Source organism: Aphidius gifuensis, linkage group LG3, assembly GCF_014905175.1.
Source record: "Aphidius gifuensis isolate YNYX2018 linkage group LG3, ASM1490517v1, whole genome shotgun sequence".
Lineage (NCBI taxonomy): Eukaryota > Metazoa > Arthropoda > Insecta > Hymenoptera > Braconidae > Aphidius > Aphidius gifuensis.
This window is the reverse complement of record NC_057790.1, coordinates 18,249,767-18,264,889: the sequence shown is the minus strand read 5'-3', so window position 1 is coordinate 18,264,889 and position 15,123 is coordinate 18,249,767. Positions and strand designations below refer to the sequence as shown.

Sequence of the window (15,123 nt, the reverse complement as noted above, 5' to 3'; positions counted from 1 at the left end):
TTTATAAAATTATTTTTAGAAACTTTGGTAATATTATAAATTAAATATCATTGTTTTTTTTTTTTTAATTATTATTTTTGTCTATAAATGGAAAACAATAAAGTTTACATTGTTTTCAAATTCCATTTGGAGTAATAAATAATTAAGTAGGCGAACTCAATGAAAACGGAACTTGAATGTATATAAATTGTTACATGACCTTCATTACTTACAAATAAAAAAAATCATTATATTAATTTTTGCTATAATTAAATAACTACTTTAAAATACATTTAACTATATATTTTAAAATATAAATTATATTTTCTATTTATTACCAGAGAAAATATTTCAAACCTTCAACAATTTTTATAACAAGATTTTTCACTATATAAAAACAAAGAAAAAAAAAAAATTTATAAAGAAAAAAAATGTGAATTTAAATTTTCAATTTAACTAAAAATAAAGCTAAAGCTGCATGAAGGTGAAAAAAAAATAAAAAAACACTTTAATGAAAAACACTCTAGTGTGTGGTTTTTGTTGGATAGACACATACACACAGTATAATTTAAGCGACAAATAAAAATTCACATTAATTAAATAAGAGACAACAGCTTGACTCAATAATAAATATAATTTTTATATTTTTATAATACTCATTAATTTTTTTTTTTATACCTTAATTTTTCACTTAAAATATTGCATAAATTTTATATTTTAAATATAATAAATATTTCTAAATTCATATTAATAATTTTTTAAATAAAATAAAAACATCAAAGTCAATATAAAATTATAAAAAAAAAAAATTGGTATTGAAATTTGAGGTTCAAGAATGTAGACATTCCATTGGTGTAGGTCAGGCTAATCAAGTTTTTAGGCGTATATATATTGGGTCTTTTTGGAATCTTCTTCACAAAGTAAAGATCAAGAATGTGAATCTTGTAAACCAAAAGAATCTAAAACATACACATATACACGCACACACATTATAAAGCTAACTAAAACTTTTACTATTACATAGCTGGTAATTTTGTCTCTATCTTTTGACTGATGCTTGTATCTCTTTTATCCTTTTCATCTATTTCATCTATTTCTCAAACTCCCTCAACAGCCACGTCAAGGTAAAAAAAAAAAAAAATCTTTGGATAGATTCATATATATATGTATTCATCCCTATGTATAATATATAAATGCTACCTGACCTGCTCTATGGATTCTCAAAGCCTCTCTCGAGATATAGCTTCTTCTTTTTTTTTTTTTATTCAGTCAGACATTTTGTCCAATGTCCAAGGGACATTCTAAACCATCTACGAAGCCATAATAAAAAATAAATTTATTTTCATGATTTTATTTCGAATTTAATATGTCTGTGTGTGTATACACATCAAAGGAAGTCACGTCTTCAATAAAATATCGCAAAATAATTTATTGGCAATAATAGATAATATACTTTGAGAGAGAAATTTTTTTTAAATTACATTTTAATCTTATTTATTATAAAAGAATTATATAAAATTTTATCAATAAATAATTCATTTATATATTTAATCAACTATTAATTTATAAAAAATAAAATATTTTTCGTTATTAGGTAAATATTAGAATTAATATTTTATTAATTGAGAGTAAATTAATTTGTTTGTATTAAATAATTAACAGAATGTCAAACATTATATATACATTTATGAAAATATGTATAAACAAATATTAATTGTTGATTATGATGACATGTCATTGGAATGTTTGTCGATAATTGTCCTCGTATTATTATTTCATTATTTAAAAATAACTAATTATAATACGAGTCAATGAAACGTTATTATTGATCTAATTTTTTATTTAAAAAATTCCAAGTTTAGAACACGTATTCATTGACTGTTTCTTTTGGTATGTAAATTATTATTAAATAATTGGAATGTATATTTTTATTTTTGAAAAATAATTAGCTTTTAAAATTCAACACTTTTTCATTTTTTAATTTTAATATAAATTCTATTAATTAAAATAATGATTCAATTTTTTTTACTATTTTAATTGAAAAATAAAATTATATCATATGTATTTTCTTCTTTATCAATAGTAAAAAAATTATCTTTTAATTTTGACTCTTGAAGTGAGTTTAAATTGACTCGACCTTTCATCACTCTAGCGAGAAAATTTCATTGAAAAATAAATAAAATTGAAAAGAAAAAAAAAATAAATAAAATAAGATGAAAACTCAAGTTCAATCGAGTCTGATACTATACCAAGCGTGTAATAAATTTGATCAAGCCCTGACTTTACTGGTTCACGAGTATAACCAAGGATAAATATATCTCTGTACATTACACAAATCTTTTAAAAAATTTTTAAATTCAGTATTTTCTCTTATCGAAAAAGCAAATATTTATTGTTTATAGTTATTATTTTTTCACTTGAATAAATCACATTGTACATCACAAGCAGAAAAAAAAAATAAATCCATAAATGATAATAATAAAAATTTCAAAAATTTTAAAAAAATTGAAAATAAAAATAGACACACACAAAAAATAGCAATCGATAAAAAATGAAGAGTAATATCAATTGAAAAAAACAAGTTTCATTTGGCTCATAAATGCAGCTGGGACGAGATCTAGAATGTCATGGACAATGCACACATACACATATGCAAATAAATGTTATAATAATAATAAGAGTAATAAAAATAATAGTAGTAATATTACGAGCAGCACTCACGCGACCGATTTGTATCACGGGTTATATCATAATTGATACAGCAATACAATACAAACAATATTTTTATTTTTCCTAATTACGTATTTATTTATCAAAAAAAAAAAAATAAAAAAAAAACAACTAAGAATTTATATAGATAATAAAAATAATAAATTATATTTTGAATACTAAATAAAAACATTTGTTAAGGTTGATTCCGAATATCTGAATTTCTGATAGACTTTCGATTTTTTCGGCTTATTTTCTAAATGAAATAATTATCTATATTGTGAATTTTTTTGAATTTTTTCTTGTTTGCTTTTTTCGAGATATTTACTGTCAAAGTTGACAACTTTAACACACAAGGTATACGCGTTACCTCATGTTTTTACGAATAACTTTTTTTTGTGTTGATTCAAAACTGTACATTTACTATCTGATTGTAGCCCTGGACAAGACGAAATTTTGATAATTATTTCAATTTTTTCTTCTTTTTCTTTTAATAAATATTTAACTTTTAAACTTCGAAATTTTGCTAGATGCGCGGCACACAGACATGAACACAAGCATGGTTTGGCGTGAAACTTTGTTTGCTAGTGTGTTGCCTATACTAAAGAACTTGGTTTTTTCATCAGTGGCGCCACAAAAATTTCAGGATACGGGGAATAAAAAATAGCGTTATTAATATACGGGCCCTTTGTGGCATAAATATTGGTACGGCGATGGGACTTGGAATCAACCTTAAAAGATATAAATAATTTTTTTTTAAATTATCGAAAAAATAATTCATTTAAAAAAAATGTATTGATGTTTGTTTTTTAAATTTTTATAATTCTTTTTTTTTTTTGAGTTAGTTGATGATTTGAAGGTCAACATCTTGAGAGCTAATTGTAGCAAGTGGAAGTTGTTGAGTTAGTTGAGGAAAAAAAAAAAAACGTAGAATAATAAAAAAAACTTGATGTTCAATGAGGTGTAAAAACATGTTATTTGATTAACGTACTAATGTTTCATGTCAACAAAAAACATAATACATTTATCTATTAATTAATTAATTAATATTTTTTTGTGTATTGTTATATTTTTACATTTAAATAGTATAAATTATATAAAAAAATAATAATTAAACATTATCAAAAAATGTCAAGTAATTTTTATTGATAAAAGTTTTGTTAATAAATTGTGATAAATTTATTGGATACTTTAACGAGTTTCATTAAAATATTTATGAAATTCAAAAAGCTAAAATTCTCAACTGACTTGAAATGATTGTTCATAACTTTGTGTTTTTATAATTTCCATTTTAAAAAGATATTAGTAATAATTAATGTTTTTATTAAGTGTGTTTATAGCTGCAAGTATTAATGATGATATTGATAATGTTATTGAAAAGCACAGTGTTTATTCGACAGGCAGTAACTATGTATATTTATTCAAAAAGTTTATTGAGAGTGTGAGAAATTATACGAGCATCCTCATTAAAATGAGTTCTAATTTTGTGGTATCAAGTATGACCTATATATTCACACTCTCGAGTTCTAAAATCAACACACACAAAACATTTTAAATATTACCTGATAATGCTACAAAATCTTGCTCGATGTCTCAATGTCGAACAAAATAATTTTATCATGTATCAACGTTTATATAATCTTATATCATCGTAGAGTAAACATTTTTATTTTTTATTAAATCAGAAATTTAAAATTATATTCTTTGAAATATATTCATAAAAATATATCCATTTTTTAAAGGTTTCATATTTTATAAAGAATTATATTATCAGTAATAATATGTAAAATTTTTAAAAAATAAATATTAATACAGTTTGTTTATTTATTATTAAAATTCATATTTTTTTATTCCACATATTTATTTTTAAACTGATAAAAAACAACTAAACAATATTTTTAAAAAAAAAAAAAAACAAGTCAATTGTCTTTGACAATTAAATAAAATTTATCTAAATAAATTGTGCTATATTTAGAATTTTCAAAACAATAAATTGTTGGGGAAATAAAAAAAATATGATAATAATGTAATGATAGCAGGAAAAAAAAAATTAGGTCACAATCTCTGAATGAAATAAAATGATAAAAATAAAAAGGGTAGATGAGTTTTTGTATACTCTAAGGTGTATGTAAAAAATAATAAAAAAAAAGGGAAAAATAATTAAATATAAAAATCAGATATTTACAAATTTACGTGGATTTTTTTTTTTTTTTTTTTAAAGACAAAAATATTTAAATTGAATTAAAATATACTGACGTGTTTTTTTTTTTTTTGTAAAACTTTATTGATATTAATTTAAAAATAAATATCAAACCGATGACTCACTTATTTTTCCTGGTCTGACTAATATATATTTAATAAAAAGATTGAAGCAAAAGTTAATAAGATTTTTAATTATTTATTATTTAATAAAATCTATAAATAATAAAAAATTGAAAAAAATAATAATCTAACATCACAGTAAAATTAAATGAACAAAAAAAGCTTTTAATTTTTATTTTCTCTACTTTTAATTCATTGGCTAGTCTAACCAAGTTTACGAGAAAATCCCACTGAGCATTTCCCCTTTCCATTATTTTTCTTTTTTTTTTTTTTCATCTTTCCCATATACCCTTCGACGTTAGAAGTGACCCAATTCAAAAGCAGAGCACGTCGACGTACTGCTGCGAATAGAAAGGATGAAAATAAAAAAAAAAAAACTATTCAAAAGCATTGGCGACATTTTTGCAAGCCAAAGATACAAAAAAAAATAATTTCTATTTTTTTCTATTTCGCCAAACTTTAAATTTATATTTTATTTTTTCCCAAAAACAACCATTCATACAGCTCACTTTATTTTTAATCAATGAGATTTTTTTATTTTCTTATAATTTACTTACCAAAAATTTTCGTTAATCACTGACTTTCTTAAATTAAAATCTTTTATTTTTTTTTCTTCTTCTAAAATATTTCCACGTGGTAATATTGTCATCCAGATATATATATTATAATTTTTTCGTCACAAAATAAACAAGACAAATGAATGAATATAACAATAATGCCAAATTAACCAATTGAAAATAATTTAAATGTATTTTTTTTTTTTTATTCTTAAATTAAATTTGAATAAAATTTTTAATAAGAAACTAACACCCTACTACCCTAGATTAACTCCAAGGTTTTCAAGTACACAACCACATAAACAATCCACTACACATTGACCCAATAAATCACACTTGCATATTATAACATGATGTTTTAATATATACACCAATACATTAAACACTAATCCCCATAAATTATTACTCCAAAAATAAATTAACTTCAAAATTGCTTTTAATAATAATGACAAAAATAATATGATGAAATATTAGCCACATTTTTGATGCACAAGTGATAAATAATTGTTTTTTTTTTTAAATAATAAAACTATTATCATATTATATTATTCAATTTTAATTAATTATAATATTGGTAAATTATATTTTGTTAACCATTGATGCGAAACACAGCAACACGCGTATCGCGATAAACTGAAGACCGGAGCACCAAAGAGAGTCGTTTTGTGACGTCTCGTGAGTGTTTCGCCCCATTCTACCAATACCGGCACAGTGGCGCCACAACCGTTAACAAACCCCTTCTCTGAATTTTTTTTTTTTTTTACTCTTTACGTCAGCTACCCTGTTATTCTCATCCCCCAGCTTTCTTATTATCATTTCACCCTTTTTACATCCCCATGATACTGCTCATCCTCACTCGCAAAACTTGAATATATACGACACTCTATATATTATACTATACTACTACCCTTGTTTTTTATTTATTTATTAAAATTTTTTTTTTTTGTCTTTCTATTTATCTTGGATACATCGTGTTAGGTTTTTTTATTTTTATGTACTTGTATGGATAAATAAATGAAGTCTATTCGTTTCAATGTTAAAATATAATTATTGTTTTATGAGATTTAATATATAAAAATTTCATTCTTAACTTTTTTTATGATAAAATTGGGCTATTAAAAAAATTTAATTTTTCATTACGTTAATAAATTTAACCTGATAGTTGATAAAATTTATTTAATACATTTTTTTTTTTTTTTTATATTATTTAGAAAGAAAGTAAATATGTATTTTTTTTTTCTTTTCTGATTTGTCACAATTTAACAGAGAATTTGTCTTTTTTTTTTTTCTTTTTTCATGCATGACATTTAAATCTGTCGGTGCATTTTTAACGAATTTAAAGATACTTGGAATTTCTCGTATTGGGAGAGAAGAATAGAATTTTTATCCCATGACAAGTAGTATTGGTAGAAAAATTCTTGAAAAAAAAATTACTCAGACTGAATGGTTTTATTGAAAATTTTAAGAATATTTTAAAACCATGTGAACCGATATTTATTTTTAAATGTTTGATAAAAGTATCTTTTTATTCATAAAAATTAATTTCATATTAAAATTGTTGTTATCCACTTTTGTTAAAGTAATTATCAAATAATAATGGTCAGGGTTAAATATTAATTATTTAAATAAATAATTTTTTTTACGACCTATGTTTGGGTATATATATTTTTTTTTTCGAGTAATAATATATAGAGTATACTCGAGAGATGTAAAAGTGCATTTAAATAACGTGTTCAAAAGTCACATCGTGAAAAAACAAATAATAATAACAAAAACATTAAAATAAAAATAAAAAGGGTAGAAAAATAGATATTCAAGTTTAAAAAGAAACATTACACACCTAAGCAGTCACCAGGGATGCATTTTTTTTTTTTTTTCTTTCATTACCATAAATGTCTATATGAATGCATTTCTCTGACACGGCATGTACTATGCTAGTTTTTATACATCATAGACCTTAGTAAAATTCAGAATATGTTCTCAACATTTATACAAATGCAAACACCGAACAACACACTAACATTATCATTCAACTTTGACAGCCTTTTAAAATTCATGACATTTTGATAAAAATATTCAAAATAATAATCTAAATTCTATTTTTGAAACAAAATTAGGATTACAGAATAAATTTGAAGCATTTTTTCGTGATAAAATACATTCAGAGAAGTTACTAAACAACTTGGTAGAATAATAGAAATAACTATCTGAAAATTGAGAAACAGTATTGGAAATTATGAGGCAAACAAAAATTACAAGAAGTAAACTAACCAAAATACTTATCAGATTTTTTATTCTTGATACGGATTTAATTTTTTTTTCTTTTAAAAGATTTACAAAGTTTTGAATAATAAGAAAAATAAAAACTATAAAAAAAAAAGCTTTTCACAAAACTAAATTAAATTCGTAACATAATAACAGAATGACAGAAAAAGTATTCAAGGTTTTCAATAGTTTACCTCCTTTTTTTTATGTTATCCTTGGAATTTTAAATTGTTCCTTGGATTTTTAAAAATAAAAATTAAATTCGTAACAGGATAATAGAATATAAGAGAAGTTATTTGATGTTTATAGAAGTTCATCTTTTCTTTTTCAAGTTTCTCTGAGAATTTAAAATTTTTCCTTAAATTTTTGGTCAGAAAAAATAAATTCGTGAAGGAACAATATAATAAGTGAAGATATATTTAATGGTTTTGAAACTTTACCTCCTTTTTTATGTTTCACTGATAATATAAGATTTTTCTTCAATTTTTTTGCTTTTTGGTTTGGCTTTTTGCTTGCAGTTCTAAGAACATGCAAAAAAAAGCGCATGAAACTTGACTCATTGGATACCTCTTTGCGTGTTCTATGATCCTGGTACAAAACGATATATCTTTTTTTTAATATTTAAATGTTTTTCCGCTGTAGTTCTTCAAAAAACAATAAACGGTGCTGCGTAGTCGGATCAATAAACCATAAATAGAATCAAATACCACTTTACCTGTTATATATTTCTGTTCAAAAAGAAATTTTTCATTTTTATTTTTTCATATTTTTTTTCACAAAATCAAATTCATTTTGAAAATATTAAGAGAAAAAGAAAGATAGGAAGCGAACTAGAAATAAAAGCAAATACCTCTTGCCTCATTCTATATTCCTGTTCAAAAAGAAATTTTTTTTTTTATATTCTATCATATTTTTTTTCAAAGGATAAAATTTATTTATAAAATATCAGAAAAACAACAAAAACAAGAGGTGAACCATAACTAAAATCGAATACCTCTTACATCATTCTGTATTCCTGTTCAAAAAGAAATTTTTTTTTTTATTTTTTCATATTTTTACTTACAAATTAAAGCTTATATTTAAAATATCAGGAAAACAATAAGGACAAGAAGTAAACCACAAATAAAATAAAATACCTCTTCCCTCACTCTATAATTCTGTTGAAAAAAAAATTTGTTTTTTTCATTTATTCTGTTTTTTTTTAAAGACATTAACTTTATTTCGATAAATTTCTTGAAAAAAAACAATAGATGGTGCTGCGCAAGTTGATGCATAAAATACCTCTTTGCCTGTTCCATAACCCTGCTACAACAGGCTATTTGATTCTATGAAATTTAAATGTTTTTACCATATAGTTCCTAAAAAAAATAATAGATGGCGCTGCGTAGTGTGTTGCTTAAAATACCTCTTTGCCTGTTCTATAACCCTGATACAACAGCCTATTAGGTTCTTTGAAATTTGAATGTTTTTACACTATAGTTCCTCAAAAAAACAATAGATAGCGCTGCGCGAGTTGATGCATAAAATACCCCTTTGCCTGTTCTATAACCCTGCTACAACAGCCTATTTGATTCTATGAAATTTGAATGTTTTCACCATATAGTTCTCTAAAAAACAATAGATGGCGCTGCGTAGTGTGTTGCTTAAAATACCTCTTTGCCTGTTCTATAACCCTGATACAACAGCCTATTAGGTTCTTTGAAATTTGAATGTTTTTACACTATAGTTCCTCAAAAAAACAATAGATAGCGCTGCGCAAGTTGATGCATAAAATACCTCTTTGCCTGTTCTATAACCCTAATACAACAGCCTATTTAATTCTATGAAATTTAAATGTTTTTACACTATAGTTCCTTAAGAAAACAATAGATGGCGCTGCGTAGTGTGTTGCATATAATACTTCTTTGCCTGTTCTATAACCCTGCTACAACAGCCTATTTGATTTTATGAAATTTAAATGTTTTTACCCTATAGTTCCTAAAAAAAATAATAGATGGCGCCAAACTTTTCGAATTTTTTGATTACCTCTTTGCCTTTTCTATGTTCCTGATACTTGAAATTTTTTTTTTTTTTTTTTTTTACAAATATTTCAAAAATATCAAATACCTCTTTGCTCATTCTATGTTCCTGATACTGAAAAATATTTTTTTCCATAAATTTTTTGAAATTTGATAGAAAAAAAATTTTTTGAGTATCAGGAATATAGAATTAGCAAAGAGGTATTTGATATTTTTGAAAATACCTCCTCGCTCATTCTATGTTCCTGATACTCGAAAATTTTTTTTTCTATTAAATTTCAAAAAATTTATGGAAAAAAAATTTTTGATATCAGTATAAGAGCAAAAATGATTGATATTTTTGAAAATACCTCCTCGCTCATTCTATGTTCCTGATACTCGAAAATTTTTTTTTCTATCAAATTTCAAAAAATTTATGGAAAAAAAAAATTTTTGAGTATCAGGAATATAGAATGAGCAAAGAGGTATTTGATATTTATTTGAAATTTGATAGAAAAAAAAAAATTTCGAGTATCAGGAATATAGAATAAGCAAAGAGGTATTTGATATTTTTGAAAATACCTTCTTGCAAAAAGTAAAAAGTTGAATTTTTAACAAGAACATAGAATGAGCAAGGAGGTATTTCGTATTTTATATTAATATTTTCTAAATAAATAAAAGACAATAGTTTATAATAACAAATATATTTATTCAAATTCCTTTAACTTATAATTACATGTTTTACAAATTGCAGATCCATAATTAAAGATAATACTACAAGTTTCGAAGAAGCAACACATCATGAAGCCGTACAACTATTTAAAGCGAATACAAAAATCAGTTTGGTAAGAGATATTGTCGAATTACCACATTCATGCACAACAAGTCATCCAGTTATTATATTAATTAGTTATTGTATTAAGCTCAAGATATTAATAATTCATAAATCTAGCAGGCTAATCAACTAATACTAATGATTGAAAAAAAAGCTCGTAATTCAAAACAAAATATTAGTCTCAAACACTGTCTACTTAAATATTATTATTGTTATAATCAAGATGCTAATTAATATTTATTTAAAACTAATTTTTGAATTACGATAACTTGTACATTTATATACGTTTGTAAATTTAGTTAGTCTAACATTTTCTCACATACTACACTCATACGTTTTTTTACAATTTAAACCCTCACTTTAAAACTATCTTTTTTTAATATTATCATTATTACTATTATTATTAAAAAAAAAGAAAATGATAATAGAACATAAAAGTTATTTTAGCATCATTACAAAAGAAAATTCTACCTCAAAGTAGGACATTATTCAGGACAATTTGTGACGTTCAACATAATACTAAAGAACAGATATAAAAATTGGCTATAAAGTAGACGTAGAAAAGACGTATATAAAAAGCAAAAGCTAATTCTAAATGAAAAGCTAATTTACATGAAAAGTGTCTAAATTATAATTTTCATGTTTACATTATTATAATATATTAATCCTATTTATAATCATTAAATAAATTGTTATATACTATAATTTTTTTTTCCAAGCTAAAACTATTTTGTAATATTATGTATACTATCTCAATTAAATGCCTAATTTGTTGATCAATCATTACACGCCAAGTGTTGTACAATATTAATCTAATACATGAGAAAAAAAAAAAAAAAATTGTTTGCCAAATGTAATGCGAATTACAAAATTTATCAAATATAAATAGAAAATATTTTTTGAATTATTAAATTTATCATACAAAATATGAAAGAGAACATTTAATTTTTTTTTTCATATTTAATGGTCAAGGTAGTATAGCATTTGAAGGTCATCATGGTAATAATTATATCTGACAGTGGTCCGCTTGTTTTTGGCACGTTATAATTTATGTTCAACTGCGTGATTTGAAATCATCGTACAATGCTCATTACATCGTACCAGGGTTTGGCTGAATGCCCGCTATAATAAAAAAAAAAAAAACAAAAAATTATAAAAAAAATATATAATAATATAGTTTATTTATATATATTAAAAAATATATTTATGTAAAATATTTTTAATATATATTCATTTTGCACATGTGTATATAAAACTTTTAAAAGTTTTTTTTTTTTTATTTATTTCTGAGCTTGATTGATTCCACAAAATTGATTCCTTTGATGTATTCTTAGTACAACTTTTATTTTAACATTCTATACTATCGCATGTTTAAAATTGAAAAAAAAAAAATCTCATTCTACCGAGCTGACTCCAGTGTAATAAATTTTTTTCTTCAAGCAAAAGATAAAAAAAAATTTAGACAAAATAAAAACTCTTTCACTTTGAAAACTAGCTTTTAATATTATAAAAAATGTTACGTAAAATTTTATGGATTATTTATACATAACAGTTGAATAAAGTCAAGGGCAAAAAAAAAGTTTTATTTTTCATATTAAAAAACAAAGTGTCTAGGATATTTATTACTGATATTGTTGATATCAACTTAAATTTTCTACAAGTTTTAAAAAATAGCAAAATTCAATAAAACAAAACTTGGGGTTTTTTTTTTTGTTAAATTTTTGTTAAACAACTTAATCAATTGATAATCAAGATTTTCCTTGACACATATTTACGACACAGTTTGATAACTCAATTTAAAAGATAAAAGAAATACATCTAGGTACTATTTAAGTTTAAAAAATAAATTAAAAAAAAAAGTATTATGTTAAAAGCTTTTCTGTTAGTCAATTTAAAAGACACGACAATTACAAATAATTAATTAAATTTTCATTAGTATTTTTACTTTTTGACTTTTAACTTCAACCACTTAGTAAATATGTATATACATTTTAATATTACCTTGAATAATTTGATCCTTGTTTATATGTCTACGTCTTTTTCTCACATTTATCATACGAAACTTTTCATTCTCAAATTCCTCTTTACTCTCAATGGAATCACAACTTTTATCATCTTGACAAACTTCTTCTTCTTCTTCTTCTTCTTCTTTTTCAACATCATGTCTTTGCTTAAACTGATCATAAACACACCTGAATTTATATTTTAAAGTGTCATTCACATTTGACTCGACTATCTCATCATATTTTTTATCATTAATATAACTTGAATCAATACCTCTACTTTTCACCTTAAATCCATTATTATCATCTTTATTACAATTAATTATTTTAAATGTAGAAGTTTTTTTAACATTTGTATTTTTAAGAAAACCCATCCATGATTTTGAATAATTTTTAGACATTGAATTGTATCCTCTATCAAGTGAATCCAATGAACTTGATAAATTAATTTTTCCATTTTCAACAAGTAAATAATTTTCTTGTAATAGAATATCATTATTACTATCTTGTAAATTACATTTATTTAAATAATTAATTATATTATCTGTTGAATTATATATATTATCATCAATATTATTATATTTTTTTTTATATATAAATTTTTTATCTATATCACTTTTTGAACGTCTATATATTTTTTTTTTATTATGTAATTTATTTCCATCACTTTGATTATGCTTTAGATAATAATTTGTATAATCATTCTTTCTATTTTTTAGTTGATAATTTTTTTTTAATTTTGACAATGATAAATTAATGATTTTATCTGATGATAAATTTCGTTGATCAAGATATTCACGTACTCTTCGATAACGATCAAATGCTAATTGTTCATCTGATTTATACAAAATATCTGGTGTATTTAAATCTTCAACAATTTGTTGACGTAAATAATCACCAATTGAATAATATTGTAATTTATTATTATCAATTTCCGAACCCCATGAATGTCGTTTATTATTATTTTTATTTTTTTTTAATTTTGCATTTGTTAGAATACTATTTGTACTGTGACTTTTTTTTTTAATATATAATTTTTTATCATCAAAATATTCATTATTAAAATATAATTTATCAAATAATTTTCTTTTTTTTTTATCATTTATTATAATATTATTTATAATAAATTCATTATTTATTTTTAATTTCACTGATGATGGCCAAAAATTTTGATCACTATTTTTCATTGTTACTATTTTATTTTTATTGTCAAACTTTTATTTTTTATGGATTTTAAATTCACTTTGTTCACAGAAAGAAAATGTCTTTAACTTAACATAAACAAAATCGTAAACTTTTCTTTTATTTTTCTTCATACGAGTACAGTAGATTTAAAATTTTTTCTTTTTATTTTATTCCAATATATAAAGAATAAAAAATTCAAGGTAGAAAAATTGAATTGAAAACACCTTTCAATGCAGATTTGATAACGTGTGAAACAGATGACACTTTTTCCATAATATTTAAATGTATTTTTCTTCTTTTTTTCTTATTCGCATATAAAAAACGTTTTGGGCGACAAAGTTTTTTATTATTTCAATGGTGAGATTTTTCGTAATTTGTCTCTCGAGATGTTTCTGTAGTACCTGCACAACTTATACTGTTTAATTTTTCTTTTAGTAATAACGTTTTCGCATCAGTTTTCGGACCCTGGGGTGACATCACACGCATGTACTAAAATAAATCCCGGGTAATAGTGACTGTTGGTTTTTTTTTTTTTAAATGGAATTTAAACACGTGGGAGGTTTTGCAAATATATACATATGCCACACTTACTTATGGTCCTATATATAAAACGATTCAACTCATGAAAAATAACTCCAATGTAAACAGGTGTTATATCTATGTCTTCTAGAAAAAAAAAAAAAAAAACACCAATATATTTATAAAAACTTGAAAAACATTGTAAATATAAAAATAAAAATTTTAAAAATAAATATTTTCAATAAATTTGTAAACAAAATATTTCTAGAAATAAAATAAGAAAATAAAAAAAATACATACATTGTGTTATTGTTTAAATTATTTAAATTATTTTTTTGTTAATAAATTTGTATATTAAATATTATTATACAAATAATCTAATATTAAAATTGAAATTGACAATTTTTTTTCTTTTTTAAAAATTTATCTTTTCAAGGTTTTTTTTAAATTGATTAATAAAAAAAAATTATATCATCATGATGATGATAATAAATTAATGATAATTTATTTTGATAAAAATAATTAAAATAAATAAAAATGACTTGTCAATTATTTTTTTTTGCACTTGATGTTTCTTTTTTTTAAAAAAAAAAAAAATGTACCTATGTCAGTTGGTTGTAAATATGTTTTATCATTTTTCCTCTCAGTCAAGTCCACAGTTATTCTCATGCATTAAGCAATGATAAAGATGGTAAGTCCGAAGTCATTCTATTTACTTCAAGGTTTTAATAAAAGTAGGGGGACACATCATC

The 15,123-nt window shown here is 23.0% G+C and overlaps 1 protein-coding gene and 1 long non-coding RNA gene across 4 annotated transcripts in view; one reads left to right on the top strand and one right to left on the bottom strand.

Moving 5' to 3' along the window:
- The window catches only part of LOC122852405, a 38,934-nt gene extending 27,109 nt beyond the window's left edge, over nucleotides 1-11,825 (top strand). Inside the window, exon 3 of the long non-coding RNA XR_006373814.1 lies at nucleotides 10,584-11,825. This is a non-coding gene — a long non-coding RNA (uncharacterized LOC122852405). The remainder of the gene's footprint in view (nucleotides 1-10,583) is intronic.
- The window catches only part of LOC122852390, a 38,925-nt gene extending 23,840 nt beyond the window's left edge, over nucleotides 1-15,085 (bottom strand). The window contains exons 1-3 of one of the 3 annotated variants that reach the window (XM_044152155.1): nucleotides 14,974-15,085; nucleotides 14,444-14,518; nucleotides 12,666-14,341 (exon numbers count right to left, since the gene is read on the bottom strand). In XM_044152155.1, the coding sequence (XP_044008090.1) occupies nucleotides 12,666-13,854 (1,189 nt within the window). In that variant the 5' untranslated portion in view covers nucleotides 13,855-14,341; nucleotides 14,444-14,518; nucleotides 14,974-15,085. Of the gene's footprint in view, nucleotides 1-5,567; nucleotides 6,064-12,665; nucleotides 14,519-14,973 lie in introns of those variants that run through there. The other 2 variants (XM_044152156.1, XM_044152159.1) reach the window with 2 other exon arrangements.
- Nucleotides 15,086-15,123: the final 38 nt, after the last annotated feature.